The following is an 18571-nucleotide window of genomic DNA, read 5'->3' as shown; positions in this document are numbered from 1 at the left end:
GCCAGGACAAGAGCAGAGGAGGAATAAAGAAGAGAAAGGAATAAAGTCTAGAGAAAGGAATAAAACATATAGGAGAGAGAAGAACAGCTAAGGTTGGAGGGATAACAGAGAAGGTTTCCACCTGGTGAGTGTCAAGGATGAACGTCAATTAGGCGGGTGCTCTAAAGAAGGGTGGGATAGGGTACGAAGAAAAGTAAAAAGATGACAAGCAGAGAGACAGTGTTGACAGGATGATCACCTAATGCCCACACAGGAAGGGTCCAAGTGACCTGAACGGAATGGAGAAACTCAGTGAGGACAGTATAGGGCCAGCATGAAGGAGGCTGAGACAGCAGAGGTGCAAGGCAGGAGCCCTAGCCAAGTGAAGCAGCAGAGGTGCCAGGCACAGGACAACAATCTGGGTGGACCGAACCATCAAAAAAGAAGCAAGCCAAGTGAAGGTGGTGAGATCACAAGCACTTGTTGTAAGAGGCATGGGCTGCAGCTGGAAAACTGCACTTGGGGTAGTGCAAGCAGGCACAAAGTGTTCAAAGTAGTTGCATTCACAATGGATGTAGTCTTTGCCTTTGAAAGGTGTGGCATTGGAAGACAGCTTTAGCATAGGAGGTGAAGGCTTTTTGGATGCAATAAATTGATGTTCAGTTTGCAGTGTTGTGATACCCAGCGCTTGCAGTAGCGCTGGGTATCACAACTGCGTATCTGAGCCTCCCAGATACGTTTTTTTCTTCTGACAGATATCAATGCCTGTCTTGGTTTATTGAAGATCTCTGCAGTTTCATTGTGTTTAACGGCATGAGAGAGCCTGCAATAGGCAACGTGGAAGTCGAGGGAGTGTCTCTGTAAGGACTTGAAGGGCTACGGTGGAAGTTGTCCAATATGCCACGGAAAGTTGAAGGATGGTTCTCTGCTTGTAAGGAAGTTGTTTAGCTACAGTGATTTTATCTGTGTGGGGGAACCAAGCCACCACTTCGTACGTGACAATAGGGATGAAAACAGCATCATACATCAAGTGAAGAGTTCTGCCCTTCAAACTCCAATCCCTTGTAATTCTGGTGAGAAGAGTAGTGTGCTGCTTCACTTTTCTCTGAGGTGTTGGATATGCAACATGAAAGTGAGCTTGTTATCCAAGATAATGCCAAAATGTTTGGCAGAGCAGCAGTTTTGGAGATAGTGATCCCCGCTTTATGATATTAACTCGTTCCAGAGACACCATCGCATCGTGAAAATATGATGTGAACCCAATACACACTGTTTTTGGTAATTCATTTCAATTCCTCGGAAGTTGAAATTTTCGCTATATAACTGAGCTATTTTTCTTTCTAAAAGGTGATTTTTATAATGGAAATTGTATTAGTTTTATATAGAATACTGAATACCATATTTTCCAGTGTATACTACTCACCTTTTATTTAAAAAAAGTAGCCCTAAAATTGTGTGCGACTTATACATGGAATAAACATTAGAACATGATACAGGTTTGAAAAAAGATAAAAAAAAATGCTGAATGGTGCCACATTTTTACTTATCCCCCACCCAAAAAAATGTTGTTTAAAATGATAATTGATAACTATAAACATTAAAAAAACAAGAATGGTAATTTTCATTTAGCTTACACTGGAAAAGCTGTTTCAATGGTGGTGTGGTGATGGAGTTGGAAGAGAATCTTTTACTATCAAGGTATCAGGATAACCTTCAGGATCTGGTGTTCTTTCTGATTGCTGCCTCTTGCTACTTATGGTATAAAAACTGCCTTAAGTGGTTTGCTTTTGGTGCTTTCTCTGAAGGGTTCTTGAAGTAACTTAACACCTGATCTTCAAATTTGCAGGTCATCAATTCAGTGGTTTTAATATCTAGGTTTTTTCTTACTGTCCCCTTCACAATGTCCCATGCAGCAAACATGTCCTTAATTTCTTGAGTTGTTGCTACACTGTCATTATCCTCGTGTTCCTCATCACTGTCATGCTTGCCCATATGCTCTAATTCCTGGAGCTCCTCTGTTGTCAACTCCCTTCCATGGTCCTCAGTTAATTCCTCCACATCTTTTGCATCAATCTCAAGAGCTAAAGACTCACCAAGAGTGATAATTTCCTGCTCTAGAACACCTTCAGCTTCAAAATCATGGATGACTGAAGGCCACAAGTTCTTCCAGACTGCATTGAAGCACCAAACTGTAACTTCATTCCAAGAACTGACAATCATTTTTACACGGTCTAAGATGTTAAACCTGGTCTTCCAGAATTCCTTTAAGGTGATGGCTCTTTCTCCTGAAGTCCTTCAAAGCGCTTGGCAAGTATCTTCTTCGTGTAAATTTTTTTAAAGTTGGCAATCCTTGCTGATCCATTGACTGAAGCAGAGGGGTGGTATTGGGTGTGAGAAATTTAACTGTAACAAAGTCAAATTGCTCCTCCAGAGATTGGGAAAGTTTGGGATCGTGGCTTGGAGCATTATCCAAAATTAACAGTGCCTTTAAAGGAAGTTTCTTTTCTAAGTAACTTTTGACTGAAGGACAAAACACTTGAAATACTTATTCATTGAAGAGGTGTCTTGTCACCCAGGCCTTCTTGTTACACTGCCAGAAGACACCCAACCTGCTTTTGATGAACTTTTGCTGTCTAAACACTCTTGGAGTTTCTGAGGGGTAAACCAATATTGGCTTATGTTTAAAATCACCAGAGGTGTTAGACCCCAATAGCAGAGTAAGCCTATCCTTCATAGGCTTATGCCTAAGCAACGAGGCCTCGTCTTTTGTGATGTATGTTTGCCTGGGCATTCTTTTCCAAAATAGGCCCATTTCATCTGTATTAAAGACTTTTTGAAGAAGGTAACCCTCCTTCTCAGCGAGCTGTTAACTCCACCTTAAGTTTTCAGCTGTTTCCTGATCAGCACTGCATGCCTCTCCATGCCTTATGACACTTTTAATATCAGACCATTTTCTAAAATGGTCGAACCAACCTTTGCTGGCCTTCAAGTCCCCATATTGTATATCACTAGTTGAAGGTGTTTTAGTCTTTAAGTCCTCAAAAATCTGCTTTGCATTTTCACAAATGTATTGTCCAGGAACTGCATCACCCTTCGTTTGTTTTTCTTTTATCCACAGCAACAAAAGCCTTTCCATTTCTGCAATGAGTTCTCTGCATTTTTTGAACTGTGTTAGATTCATCACTTACTTTAACTTTTTTAAGGTTTTCTTTTTGTTTTTCTATGGTCGAAATGGTTGACTGGGAAAAACCACATTCACTCACCAATGAACTAATTTTAGCACCATCATAATGTTTTTTTCACCATTTCTTGTTTAATTTTAATTAATTTTCTTTTTACTACTCTCTTTAGGGGCCATATTATCAGTTTACACAATGTTATATCTTCAAGAATTCAATACAGCAAATTTATGAAAAGTAAGAACAACACAAAAAATCACTTCAGCTAAACGAAATAAAAAAACAAAACATGTGCCCAACATATTTACAAACGCTGCTATTGGCTGCGAGAAAGGATTACGTGGTCTGGTCAGAGACAATCATAAGCCGTCGTAAAGTGAAATAGTAGGCACCAGTGATCACTGGTTAGTAGAATCAGCTGCTTTTTAGAGTCAAATTTCAAAAACCAATTCAAATTATTAAAATGCACTACACCTTCACCACACCATAGCATTCATTAGTTATAAGAATCAGTTTTGAAAGCATTTGTGATATTTTTCTAAAGCACATTTCTCAAGGTCACTACCATAAAACAATAAAAACAATTTGCAGTTTCTGTTTTATTGGGCTTTTCTATTAGTGCAATCTAATTATAAATGGGTAGTAAACTCGATCTTATTGCATTTGCGATAATACTGATAATTGGAATTCTGTGGGTTTTTATGTAGTAGTAGTAGTGGCATGTGATGCAAGAAAGCAAGTGTATGAGCTTATGCAGCATCAGCCAAAAAAAAAAAAAAAAAAAAAAACACCACACCATTCCCTCCAAATGCCTGTCCAGTTCCTCCTTAAATTTATTTAACCTATCAACTTCCACAATGACAGATGGAAGTTTGTTCCAGCAATTAACCACCCGCTGACTAAAGGCAAATTTCCGCACATCTATTCTACATCTGTCTTTTCTTAATTTGAATTTATGCCCCCTTAGGTTCGTAATCTGAACAAGTGGAAGGATCCCATCAGAATTCAGCGTGCTCAACTCATTCAAGGCCTTATACACCTCAATCAGATCACCGCTCAGGTGCCTAGCCTCCAGCCACTGCAATGTTATTATGGTAAAAAATGTTTTCCCTTCATCGAAATCATATAAAAGACATAAATAAATTTTCAGAATCTTCTCCTCATTCCTATTTTTCTAATTTCACTTATACCTTTCGTTAATAAAGGTATAAGTGAAAGTTAATAATTGAAAGGTATTTTATTATGGAGAGTCCATCATAAAGTGATTTGATTGTACAGTGAACCCATCGTTAAGCGGGGTCCACTGTACTTGTCTTGGAAGCGAATCATGGGAGTTCCGCGTACATCAGCCTTACCTTTCAGCATTAATGTGCAACATTTTCTAGGAGAAACTGTAAGCTTGAGTGCAGGCCCAAGTCAGAAGCTTCTTTAAGATATTGTTGGCAGTGGTTTCCAAGGCTGCCGTTGAAGGTCCATGCACAACAATGACCAGATTGTCAGCATAAGAGGACATAGCAACATTAGGGAATGAACGAGCCTTCCACTCATCAAGGACCATGTTCCATGCCAACAACTAATCCAGGAGGCAACCCCTGGTGACGGGTGTAGAAATGCTGTGAAACTGGGTTGAGATGGTTATTTTCCTGTTGGAAAAATAAATCTGGAGACAGAGATACATCTTTTTAGAACCGCTAGCTTCACATGCCCTCCGGATAACACTGGGCCACCAGACAGAGTTGAAAACACCTTGGAAATTAAAAAATTGCACATACATACTTGGAAGTAGAAGCGGTGGCACTCTGTAAGGTGCTATTCAAGGCCTGAGCAGTGGAGTAGCCTTTTGCATGGTACTAAGTGCTATAGGTTCTAATACCTTTCATGTTTGGTGTTTTCATAAAAAAAAATAAAAAAAACCTTGATTGTTGTTATTAATCACCCAGCCAACCTTTGTGTGATCTGCAGATTTAGACATTAAGCATATGCATTCATCAGTATCATTAATAAATATAGAAAACAATGCTGGGCCCAGCATTGAACCTGGGGTAACTTCTCCACTCAACCATCCCTTTATCCATGTAGTAACTTGCCTCTAATGCCATGCTCCTGAAATTTGTATAATTGTTTTTTATGTTGAGCAGCATCAAAAGCTTTTATTAAATCTTAGTACAGGCACTCTTGGTTTACGAACAAGTTCCGTTCCAAGATGTTGTTATAAGTTTTGTTCGTTGTGTGTATCTTGTATTCCTGAGCTTTTACGATATGTATTGCTTAAGTTAGCAGCCATTTTAAAGCATTAAAACTATCATTGAATGGTCTATACAATATGTTTTATTATAATGTAGATATGCCTTATGGTTTATCATATACAATATGTAATGTAAAATAAAGTAAGGAAAGAATAAAAAAACAAGATATTGTACTTGTTAATTTTAATTAAAAACATAAGAGTTACAAAATAGAAATAAAGAAATGCTGTAGTCAACTTTTACTCGTCAGTATCTTCATCAGAGTTCAATATTTTTCACATAAGTGACACTAGGTGCAGATGAGGTAGATGGAAGGGCATCTGATAATGAAGAAACAGCTGGGTTTCCACTTTTTTAAAATATGTTTTTTATAGAAGATTGCACGGTTACTTTTTTTCTTCAAAAATCTCACTGTAGCATGCTAGACAGTCATAAATGTCCCTTTTCACTTTTGCAGTTTTCTCCATATTTGCATCTTCTTAAAAGATTGCCAACCCCTCAGAAATTAATTTAAAAGCTGCAGCCATTTTCTCCCACGAGAAAACATTTTACGCAGTGTGACATGTAAACCAACATTTTTTTTTTACTGTCTAGATTAGTGTTATTAACCAAGAACAGTTCAGTATAATTATCATATAATACTTTTCTGATAATTATTGTAATAAGTACATTTTTTAAAAGTTTATTTATTTAAATCTTACAATTATGTTCACTATAAGTTTGGCTTATTATGCTTCCTGTTAGAATTTTATACATTTCTGCTATCATCCCCATCTCTAATAATTCCTCTTATGTGAATGTGGATGCAAAATATCTATTAAGTTGGTTAGCAACATGAGCTTCCTTTTACTATTTACACGAAGAAGAAAACGTTAGAAGTTTTTTATAGGTTTTGCTACTTTTTGCATTTTTTGCCTGATACTACTTGTAATCTGCCTCAGTTTGCTTAACCTACTTTATGACTTGATTGTACCCAAATTATTATCTACTGTAGGCTTCTGTATCATCTGATAATTTATATGTATCCATGTGTTTCTTTTCTTTGCCACACATCTGACTAGTTTATCAGACTTTTTAAGTCTATGCATTGAACAGTATCTCTTAGTTGGTATAAAACTCCTAGTAGTTTCTCCTGTTACAACCCTGAATACTACTCAAAATTGACAATACCCATCATGAAATGCCTATTGCATTGCTTCTTTTTATGCTTCAGTGATTTGTTTCTTAACCCCCTGACACTCACCAAAGAAAATTCCTAGGTTTAGAATATTGGGTCCTTAGATGGTTAAACAGAGTTGCATGAAAACTCCTTACCACCAGTCAGTTTAAGCATTGTACTATAGTCACACCAAATCATGCTATGAAACCTTTAATACTCTCAAATTATTACTAGATATTTGGAAATAACTATGGCAGACCAGCTAATCATATTACCTCTCACATCATATGGAACTAATGGAAATACATGCACCCTTCTGCTCTAAGTTGTGCAATGTGATGCCTCTAGAACGTTCTTCAGCATTCTTCAACTTGTGTTTTGATGTTTACACTATAAGAAGGGAAATCTCATAGGAAATTAATTTTCTTCTAATTGTATATCATATTTCAGCAGTAGGTGTTGATGTTCATCACAGAGTCTCTATGAACAACATTATGTTTGTATTACTAGCTTGTTTATGAAGTGACTTTCTCATGAAGTGATTAATTATCACAGAATAATAGTGGCTAAAATTATAGTTAGCATTAGCATTAGCATTAGTAGAGGCATTTGATGCAAGAAAGCAAGCTTATGCAGCATCAGCCAAAAAAAAAAAAAAAAAACCCCACTTCCACTTCACCCCTCTGTTCGTTCAAAATACCTGTCCAGCTGAGCCTTAAACTTATTTAGACTGTCAACCTCCACCACAAGGGATGGAAGTCTGTTCCACCTACCAACCACCCGCTGGCTAAAGGCAAATTTCCGCACGTCTATCCTACATCTGTCTTTCCTCAATTTGAATTTATGCCCTCTCAGGTGATTTTTCTGAGCTAGAGGAAGAATCCCATCAGCATTGAGCATGCTTAAACCATTCAAGGCTTTATACACCTCTATCAGATCACCTCTGATAGAGGTGTAAATCAAATTACAGTGTCTCCAGACACTGTAATTTGCAAAACTTAAGCCTTTCTTCGTAAGAGCACCCCTTTGTTCCATTCACTAATCTTGTTGCCCTTCTCTGTACTCGTTCCAGCAGCTCTACATCCTTCTTGAAATGAAGCCTCCAGACCTGTATACAGTACTCTAGGTGTGGCCTGACCATCGCCTTATACAATGGAATAATCACCTCCTTATCCCTGCTGGAAAAATTCCTGTATATCATTGACAATACTCCATGAGCTACTCTTGCAGCCCGTCTGCACTGCTCAGAGAACTTCATATCTGCCTGCACAACCACCCCCAAGTCCCTTTCATTCTCTACCACTGTCAGTGTAGTACCACAGAGTTGATACGTTGCTCTGGGGTTGCTGTTTCCCATGTGTAGTACTTTACATTTGTCAATGTTAAACTTCATTTGCCACCTCTCAGCCCATCTGCTCAACCTTTCCAGATCCTGTTGCAGCAGCATAGTGTCAGTAGTGTCCTTGACAACCCTGCCAACCTCTGTATCGTCTGCAAACTTGGACATTAAGCCCGATATACCATCATCAATATCATTTATAAATACAGAAAACAATAATGGACCCAACACTGAGCCCTGAGGGACTCCACTAATAACATCAGTCCACGATGAGCAGTGTCCATTGATTACCACTCTCTGTCTTCTCCCCCTCAACCACCCCTTTATCCATAGCAGCAATTTGCCTCCAATGTCGCACTGCTCCAATTTGTGTAGCAGTCTTCCATGTGCAACAGTATCAAAAGCCTTTCTAAGATCCAAGTATATAATATCAAAGTTATTCCCTGCATCCAGTTCTTTTGTGACTGCATCATAGTATCCAATCAAGTTGGTCAGGCAAGACTTCCCCTTAACAAAACCATGCTGTGTCTGAGCTATAACTGAAGTCTTGTCTAAATGATCCTGCAGTGCTTCTTTAACCAGTGCCTCCATTAATTTTCCTGGAACAGAAGTTAAGCTCACAGGTCTATAATTACTTGTGTCAGCCTTTGATCCTCCTTTGTGAATTGGGGTCACATTTGCACATTTCCAGTCTATGGGTACCTCCCCTGAGTCCAAGAAAGCTCTCATAATTATGGCTAAGGGTTTGCTTACTTCCTTTGCTGCCTCCTTTAATATAACTGGATAGATCCCATCCACCCCGGGTGCCTTTCTTGTGTTTATCTTCAACAGTTTCTCCTCCACTTTACTCCCAGTTATTTCAAGATTCTGTAGCTTACTGCTAGAGTTGAATACACCTCTGGCATTCCCCTCGCTGAATAACTCCTCATGTGTGAATGTCGATGCAAAATATTCATTTAGTTTGTTAGCTACCTGAGCAGGATCATCAACAGTTGACCCATCAATATCAAGTGGACCAATCTGATTCATCCCCTTCCTTCTAGAGTTTACATAAGTAAAGAACTCTTTGCTGTTTTTCTTTGCATCCCTTGCCAAGGATTTCTCGTAATCTGCCTTCGCCTGCCTAACCTCCTTTGTAACTTGGTTGCATCTCAACTTGTATCTATCATAGGCTTCTGTGTCATGTGTTAATTTGTATGTATCCCATGCATTTTTCTTCTCTGCCATATGCCTCATTAGTTCATCTGACATCCATTTTGGCCTAAACCTTGAACAATATTTCTTAGTTGGTATGTAAAGCCCAGTAGCTTCCAAGATAAGTTCTGTGAATGCTTCCCATTTTGAATTTGCTGTTGGTAACATCATCAGTTGGTCCCACTGTATAGAATTTAAATACTGTCTCAGTCCATCGTAGTCGCCTTTACGGAAGCAATAACCCTTCCCTTTACCCCTAATGGTAGTTACCTCTTTGAGTAAATCCCACTTCAGCACACTGATCACTGCCACCTAGTGGTTCATTTATCTGCAGATTCTTAATGCATGAAGAATCATTGCTGATAATCAAATCAAGAGTATTACTCCCTCTAGTTGCCTCCCGAACATGCTGATGTAGAAAACAATCATCCAATAAATCCACAAAAGCCCTGCTAATGTGTGAGTAACCAGCCCCGAAATTCCAGTCAATATCTGGGAAATTAAAATCTCCCATTATAAGACACTCTGATTTACTGGCCCACTCTATTTCCCTGTACAGTTCCTTATTATACTCATCAGAGTCATTAGGCCTATAGCACACTCCTACTCTCAATTTTGATCTCCCAATGTTTATGTCACACCAAACTGACTCCACACTGCACTGTCCAGCGATGTCGACTGGCTTCACTTCCTTGGTTTTTATGTGTTTCTTAACTAATAGCATAACCCTCCCCCCTTCCTATCCTGTCTATCCTTTCTGTAGACGTTGTACTCCCCAAATTGCAGTTCTGCATCCCTTATATCTGTGTGACACCACGTCTCTGATATCCCAACAATATCTGCCTTCGATGTTTTGAGCAATACCTCAAATTCATCAAATTTATTTACTAAACTCCTAGCATTGGTGTACACGCAAGTATACCTGCACCTGTTTCTATTCTTAGCTACCCTAACACAACCCATGTGTTTACTTGTACCGCACTGGCTCCCAGCAGTCTCTGAAATACCATGCATCTTGTTTTTCAGGCTTCTGCTCATTCTAATAGAAGCAGTGCAAGAATCTCTTTCACCTCTGCCAGTGGCTACTGTCAATCTATTTGTCTTTGTCTCCCCCCAAGCTAGCAGTTTTCCGACCCACCTAACACTGCCTCGTGTTTATACCCTTTACACTATCGTAGTTTTTCCTTTAAGAGTTATCTATGGTGTTTTTACACAGATATTATATATTATATACAGGATTTTACTGTACATCATTTGTTTAAGCACTCAAATATATATTCTTCACACTGAAGGCCTCGACGCAAAGTTTCAAATGCTGCCAACATTTTGTGTTTGGAAGATTTAATATTGCTTTGTTGCCCTCAATTTCATACAACTCATCATCGATATTCTCACTAGTTCTTTGAATACTCTCCAAAATGTTGGAGTCACTTGGATATTCAGCTATTATGACATCATTATCAACTCCTAAAAATTCATCAAGAACAATTTCTCCACTGATCAAACCTCTCGCTTAGAGTTCTTCCCAAGATTGCTCAGTACTGTGTCCTACCCTCTCATCACTGTTAATTGACATTTTAGCAAAACCTGCTTTTGCAAAACAATTCTTAATCGGCATTTCCATCACATCTTGACTCCACACTTTCGCCAATTCTGAATGCACATCCACAAATCTATAACAGAATCTATAGGTTGGTTGGTTTCTATTCTCAGTATAATTTTTTTCAGTATGTGCCTTCGGTGGTGCATTTTCAAATGCCATGGTCCATTGGCTGCAGTTTAACTGGGGTATTTGGAGGGAAGAAAACAAGCTTCACGCTTGTAAGTTTCGAAATTACTGAGTGAAGGTGGGCAGGGCAGTTGGTGACAATCAAAGCAATTTTTCTGTTTTCTTTCATCATCTTTCTATCGAATTTTAAAATCCACTGTTTAAAAATTTCACTTGTCATCCAAGTTTTTTTGTTGTAGTTGTAATCCAACTCTAATGACTCCTTTGAAATTTGAAATTACTCCTTTGAAACATTGGGGTTGTTTACTTTTGCCTATCACCAAAAGCTTCAATTTTTCATTACCAGCCATATTTGCACCAACAAAGACTAATTCTCTCCTTACTATTTTTACCACTTACACATTTATCATCTTTAAAAATCATTGTCTTGTTCGGCAAACATTTAAAAAATAGACCTGTTTCATCAACGTTGAATATGTCTTTGAGCTTGTAGCCCTCCGTAATTTTTTTTCAAAATTGTTTTTCCAATGGTTAGTCTTCTTCAATTGCAACCCCACTTTTCACCACAAATAACTTTTTCGAGTAAGCCATGACACTTTTTAAATTTGTACAGCCAACCAAAACTGGCTTGGAAAGTTTTATGCCCAAGAAAAGATGCGTACTCCATAGCCTTTTCTTTTATTAATGGCCTTGATATCGGCAGTTTTGGTCTCGAACAAACTTCACCTACTTAAAAACAGCTTCATCTGCATCTTCATACAGGCATAATTTCGCACGCTTCCGACTGGGTCCCGTTTCCTCAAACAGTTTGAGAAACAAAACAATTTTTCAGAATGGTTGACAAACTACTGGGACACCAAATTTTAAAACGATTTCTATTTTCTTAATGCCACAATCTACACTGTTATGCACTTCCACTTTTTCCACTACACTCAAGGATTTTCTCTTAGATGCTGGAAGGTTGCTTGCACAGCAGCTAAAACAAAACTGATTTAGGGACAACTTATACCTACCATACAGAGACAGGTGAAATTTAGTGAAGGTGTGGATGACTCATTTCTGCAAAACAACAGATGAATTTCCAGGATAAAGGAAAATCACCCTAATTCTCTAATAGGGTCCTTACAATAGAAAACAGGCTGACCAGAGCCAACTTCCGTGTCGGGAATATTCCTTAATTTTTTCCAATGACTGTGGACACATAAATAGCAGTTGACCAGTGCGACTTCTTGGTACAGTAAATGCTTTACGGGCAACACTAAATTGTGAAATGCTCTTAAAAATTAACCCCTTTAGCTATTAAAAGCTAAAGTGATTAATTCTTAATCCTTTTAGCTCTTAATTTGTGCTTTCCACATCATCAGCTCTATTGCCTAAAGGCCAAAGGTGTGAACAATGTGTACCCAGGTCTCTTGAAATCAGTTCTTTTTATGGAAATTTGCTTCAATGTAATGACCGAGGGGAAATCAAAAATGTTCGCTACAGAGAAAAATTCACTATATGGAAGTTCATTAAAGAGAGGTCCGACTGTATATGGAAAGAACTGTCAACACATTCAAGTAGCATAAATGTTTTGCCCCTGAAAGAGAATCACTAGAAAGCAGCAAACATCTGCCCCCCCAGAAAAAATGGTTCAAACTCCAGAGTTAACTGAAAAGGAGGGGGAAATCATTATCAATAACCATGCACAATGCTCCAAATGATTTCATAAGATCTGTGCCTAAGTAAGGAACCATTTTACAAATAATAATCCAGGATTTGAAGAAAACAAAGGTCTGTGCATGGTTTGTTCCACATGTATAACAGACAGTCAACGACAGGTGCGAGTGTAGGCTGCTGAAAGCAAATCCAAATTCCTGAATTTAATCAAGACATGGCGAGACATGGAGTAGTAAAATGATCGTTAAGCAGTTTTATTGCTTTTAAATGCTGCATACAAATAAATTGTAATTCAGTTGTGATAAATTGGTAATAAATGTAAAAAAGGTGTCATCACATATCAGCATTTCGGTTAATATTTTATTACATATTTTATGTCTGACGATCATGTTTACACAAATTGTTTGCTCATTCCATAATCCTTCTAATTATTTTGATCAATATATATTTATTCTTGGAGAAAGAGCTGCTGAAAGGTGTATTCAGGCATAATTGAGTATATCTGGACTTGCATATATTAGTTACAAGGGAAACCCAATCAGGGCACTAACTTATGCCAATTAAACTGTACGCTCATCTTTAGAATTATTACATATATTTCATTGTCATCAAATGTAGTACACCTTTCCCTATAGAATTTACTTCAGCTGCTGATGGAATCAATTATAGAATCATCAGCAGCTGAAGTTCAGCCTGTTGTACTTCAGCTAAATGGAATCAACATTCAGTGCCTTTTTAGAGAGAAGATATAGAAATCACATGGGGAATCCAGGTTATGTGGGAAGTGCTTCAATCCTTTTCCTCATTGCATCTCTTGTAACAGTTTTGAGTACATTAGTTCAGTATTCAGGGTTGACAGTTGATAAACACTGAAAAATTGCCTATACTGCAGATGTTTTTAAAACAAATGATTTTCCATAAACTGCCTGCAAAAAAAAAGAAAAAAAAACAGCATGCTGATTCATTTTGGATAATACTGGAATCTGACATTCCATAATTTATGAGCTATAGGTCATGTAGATGGTCATGATGAACTCCCAAACACAAAAGTAGATAACATCATTGTGTACTCTACTAATTGTTTTATAAAGCATGAAATAAAATAATAAATACAGGTAGTTCTCGACTCTACAAGTTAATTTGTTCCTAGCGCGCGCTCGTAAAGTGGAAATACATTTCCCATAGATGTAATGTTAAAAACAGGGGTTACGTTTTCAACAATAAAACTTGACGATAGTAATATTAAATAAAGGTCAACAAAACAATAGTTTATGCTTAAACAATGATTTATCAAAAAAAAAAAGAAAGAAAGAAAGAAAGAAAACAGCCTTAAAATCAAGCAATTTATAATAATAATTAAGAAATTATTTTTGTCATACAAACGTTAAAGGATGTTTATTCTTCATCATCATCGACTAATGATGATGAAAAAAAATGAGATCACGTTTGCTTATGATCTCATATTTTGTTTCTAATGTTATTCCTCTTCACTGTTTCTTTTTATTAATATCACTCTCCGTAGTATTACTTTGTTTTGACATACTGTACAGTATTAATAAAGGGGATAAATATGAAATAAGATGAGCTAGCAAAAATGAAGAGCAACACTACCACTCTTTGTAACGTCAGCATGGGTTTGCTTTTTGTTATGTGAGTTAGTGAGGCGCTCTCATCTGTCTGAACAAACAAACAAATGTACAGTTGTACGCATAGCTTTACAATATTAAGTAGTACAGTATAGCTATGCAGGTGGCTTTGAAATACTGTATTTATGCATGTTTAACATTTATTTATTGCAATTAATATTCATATTTTCGATTTTATTGATACTTGAAAAAAAGAACTCGTAAAGCGAGAACTGCCTGTACTCTGTATTTTATTGTTGTAAAGGGGAAGGTGGAAGAGGTTTGGATCAGCGTACAATTCCCATCACAGCCATACAAGCAAGAGTTAAAAGATGAGAGCCTATTCTTAAACACTGAGCTCTGAACAAGTTTTTTTAAATGCTAGTACCAATTAAATATTTGAATTCAGGATAACAAGTGAATTTTAGAAATATATTATATACTGTTAACTGATCTGTTCATGAAACAGTTATAAGACCGACTATAAATTATATCTTATTCTACAAAAGAACAATTGGATATCATGTGAGTGATCTATAACTATTTCTTGTTTACTCTTACCAAACTAAAGAATACAAAAATAAACATGGAATAACACTCATTTAATACAACTAAAATCATACTAAATAGAATGACTTCAAAATAAAAACTAGATCTAGAATAGTTATAAACTAATAATAAGAAATACAAATAAAAATAAACACAATTTAAAGCTTTCAACAGCTTAATGCTTACCCTCATTAACAATGTTAATACTAGTTTTGGTGTCTTTAAATCTACAGAACCTGCACACTTCAGAGAATAGTGAACATATGGTGGCAACCACGTGGTTGCACTGCATGCTAGTGTTGCACACTATATTGGTTGTTGTTGTCGTCTTGTGTTGTTTTCAAACAAAAGATTGGCAAAAAATAAATTAAATTCAAAATGTTTTTATCAGAGAAATTAGCAGGTTTTTGGAAACTGTGTTTTAAATTTATACACAGGATGGGTATAAATTTAAAACACTGTTCAAACTGTGAGGATGCTATTAAATATCCAAATGACATAGAGGATACCAGCATTAGGCACAACAAATGAACTTTATGTATACAGACAGAAGTGATGTCAGAGAAAGATATATAAAAACTGAAAAATTTGTTTAACAATCAAAAAAATTTCTAGTGTGTTTTTTCCTTTGACATTTGCCAAAGGAAACAACAACAATGTCAACCTCAGTTAGTGTTAGGAGCCTAACGTCATTTGTCTCTTATTGGCCACTTAAAGCACTAATATGCTGTGCTGGGTGTAAAGATACACTGACTATGAGAATATGTTACTCTTCATAACGATAGCAAACAGACAGTATGTCATGATGTATTCAGAGTGTGTTTTATCACTTGCATCCATAAAGTCTATCAGATTTTAACAGTTCTATTTCTGATCTTTATTTCATTTTATGATTTACTTTAGTGATTTTATACAGTGGTTTTGGTTATATTAAATAAGTATCATTCCAAGTTTTTTTTTTTTTCTTTTAATTCTTCAGAGTAAGAAAAATGTTTAATAATATAATTTAGTATGAACTTGGTAAACAATTTAAATGAAAAAAAAATTATAGAAAATTTGAACTTACATTTTTAATTTAATTAAAATAACTCCTAAATAAATCTGATAAAAAAAAAAAGCATGAAAATGGCAAGTTACTACATTTTCTACAATTCACATGAAAGGAAAAGGTAACATTCAACAGTTTTTTTTTTTTTTTTTTTTTTTTTTTTTTTAAGTTGTGTGCATATCAGTGCAAGCTCTTTGTAAAAACAGTAGATTACCATAATTATCAGTCTTTTTTGTAAATACAGTTATAGGAATATTCCAAATACTGCCTGCCTTCTTCCAATCAAATCACAATAGCTATTTCTGTAACAAGTTTTCATTCTGTACATTAAACAAGCTGATAATCATGGGCAGTAAAGCCAGATAAATGGATGGTGTTCTTTTTCATCTTACCTGAAGAGAGTATATTACATATAATTTGGCATCAGATTGCACAGCATAGGGCAAACAATCTGTGTTGCATGTAGTCATTTTTTACCCTCGTGTTTTTTTTTCCTATTTCACACTTTCAAGCCATTCTGTCCATTCAGATGCAGATTGATTTCTAAAGTAATTCTTTGCCATATTTTATTAAAAATTTGAGATATCTCTCTATTGATCCCAAATATACAGAATATAGTAATAAAGGCATGTGATCATCATCAGCCATTTTCAATCCACTGCAGGATGAAGGCCTCTCCAGCAACTTTCCAGTTCCTTCTGTTTTGAGCACTGGCCATCCATTTACAATGCCATCCAAGGCATGTGATGCAAGAAAGAAAGCATAGCATCAGCCAAAAAAAAAAAAAAAATCACATGACCATTCCCTCTAAATGTTTGTCCAGTTCCTCCTTGAATTTATTTAAGCTAACAACTTCCACGACAGATGGAAGTTTGTTCCAGCAATTAACCACCCGCTGGCTAAAGGAAACTTTCCACACATCTATTCTACAACTGTCCTTCCTCAATTTGAATTTATGCTTATCTCTTATAGAAGTGACTTTGTTTTTTACATCTAGGAATACATAAACAGACATGTTTACACAAATATAAATAATTTGTTATTTACATCAAGTAAATAATAAATTTGATATTATTAATTCTCTGTATCATATTTTTATCCGTATCCAGTTTATCACAGCAAAAATACACCAGTTTTTGTCCATTCATTTTTCAAAATCAATGTTTGACTCATGTCAATTAGGCGTTTTCATCAGAAATATATTCACTGACATCATCTCTCAAAACGAATATGCTTAAGACTAACTGCATATATCTAATATATTTTTCACACACCTCCTTTTGTTAAACTATTTATAATATTTTATAATTTTTTTGCCTTTCAGGTCCAACTCTTCTGTTTGAAAGATATAGAAGTGATGGGAAAAAAAGTGGTAGACAGTTTTATGCCTGTTCAGCTTGCAGAGACAGAAAAGCATGTGGTTTTTTCCTATGGGCTAATGATAAGATGTCTGATACTAGACAACAAGTGTGGACAGCGTTGATAGAAAGCAAACGCCCCCAGTTTTCTTCACAGCAGTATCATAAGAGACTGAAAGACTTCTTGAATCTCCCACTCAATGAACGATATGTGTGTAAAATTTGTGGGATATTGTGTCCTCCAGAGAATCCTGATGATCATAATAGCCATGGGATCTTAGAAGTTGTAACTGAAGAGCAGCTGTTGTATCCTAGTAATTTGTTAAATACTTTGGAAGATAGTAAAACCGAAGCAGTTGAGTAAGAATATCAAATATTATCTATTGTAGGAATTCATAGGCTTTTAGGTTTTTGAATAAACACCAGTTAGTGGGCTATTCAGAAATTCTCTAATAGGAGTTCTGTTGTCTAATTTCAATTTGAGGATAAATTTTGTTTCTGACTTTAGCAGGTGTCACTTGTTTTATAATTGTGATTTTCTGTGGATTTACTTATATAATTCTATCAAATTTATTCATAAATGCTCTCTTGAATTATTAGGATTGCTGTATTCTGATGGCATAATTGGGAAAATAAAAGTCAGCGGGATCATGGTTGTGGAATGAAATTTTATTTGCAATCCTATAATTTTTATTTATTATTATTATTTTTTTTTTTTCAGGTATTTGAAATCCAGGTAATAAAAAATTATTACTGAATTTAATGACTATTAAAGTCTTGCTGTTGTTGATCTGGACCAGGACTGCACACTGTTATTATCTTTTTGTTTTATTTTTGTAATTATAAATATGTATAATGCATGGGTTATTTTATGAAGTAATTAGATAAATAGTATGTCACACATAGTATTATTTCCAAAAATAAAAGTTGGGAGGATCGAATAATTCTCCAGCTTGTTTTTATATAATATTAAAACAAATTGGCTTCGTTTTTTATTGTGTTTAAGATGAATTTAGTTCATAAGCAAGAAGTGGTGATTGAAGTATTGATTAAAATTACTAGACATATGGAAGAAAATATGGTCAGGTCTCTTGTACCAACCATTCTTCTCAGAGTAATAAAACTAAAATGGATTTGAAATTATTCATTAAAACAGTAAAATTTACAATAAAATAATAAATAAAATATAATAATGTAATAAAAATGTATTTACAGTATAAATATAAAATAATGCATTAAAGCTACATGCTTGAATGCTATAGACTGTGGATTTTTTATTTTATTTTAATGTACTTATATTATTAATAAAGTAAAAGAATGGAGTTATATTTCATTGCAGGTGTTGAAATAGCTTGATATAAAAATGCTCCACTGCATTGTTTTTTTGTTTTGTTATGTGAAAACTTTCTCCATTGATAGTGACAGGCTTGGGCTTATTGCTCACTTGAGAAATGATATTGCTATTCATCAATTAACCTATTTGTAAAAGAATAAGAGAAGTTTACCA

The 18571-nt window shown here is 35.8% G+C and overlaps 1 protein-coding gene across 1 annotated transcript in view; it reads left to right on the top strand.

The window, feature by feature from the left end:
• LOC150078259 (rRNA N(6)-adenosine-methyltransferase ZCCHC4) overlaps positions 1-18571 on the top strand; it is a 109157-nt gene that overhangs the window by 9998 nt on the left and 80588 nt on the right. The window contains exon 2 of the mRNA XM_090384770.1: positions 17031-17419. Within this exon, the coding sequence (XP_090240896.1) occupies positions 17031-17419 (389 nt within the window). The remainder of the gene's footprint in view (positions 1-17030; positions 17420-18571) is intronic.

Source organism: Mastigoproctus giganteus, chromosome 11, assembly GCF_048544385.1.
Source record: "Mastigoproctus giganteus isolate SK-2022 chromosome 11, ASM4854438v1, whole genome shotgun sequence".
In the NCBI taxonomy this organism is placed as follows: domain Eukaryota; kingdom Metazoa; phylum Arthropoda; class Arachnida; order Uropygi; family Thelyphonidae; genus Mastigoproctus; species Mastigoproctus giganteus.
This window is presented reverse-complemented; position numbering and strand designations above follow the sequence as displayed.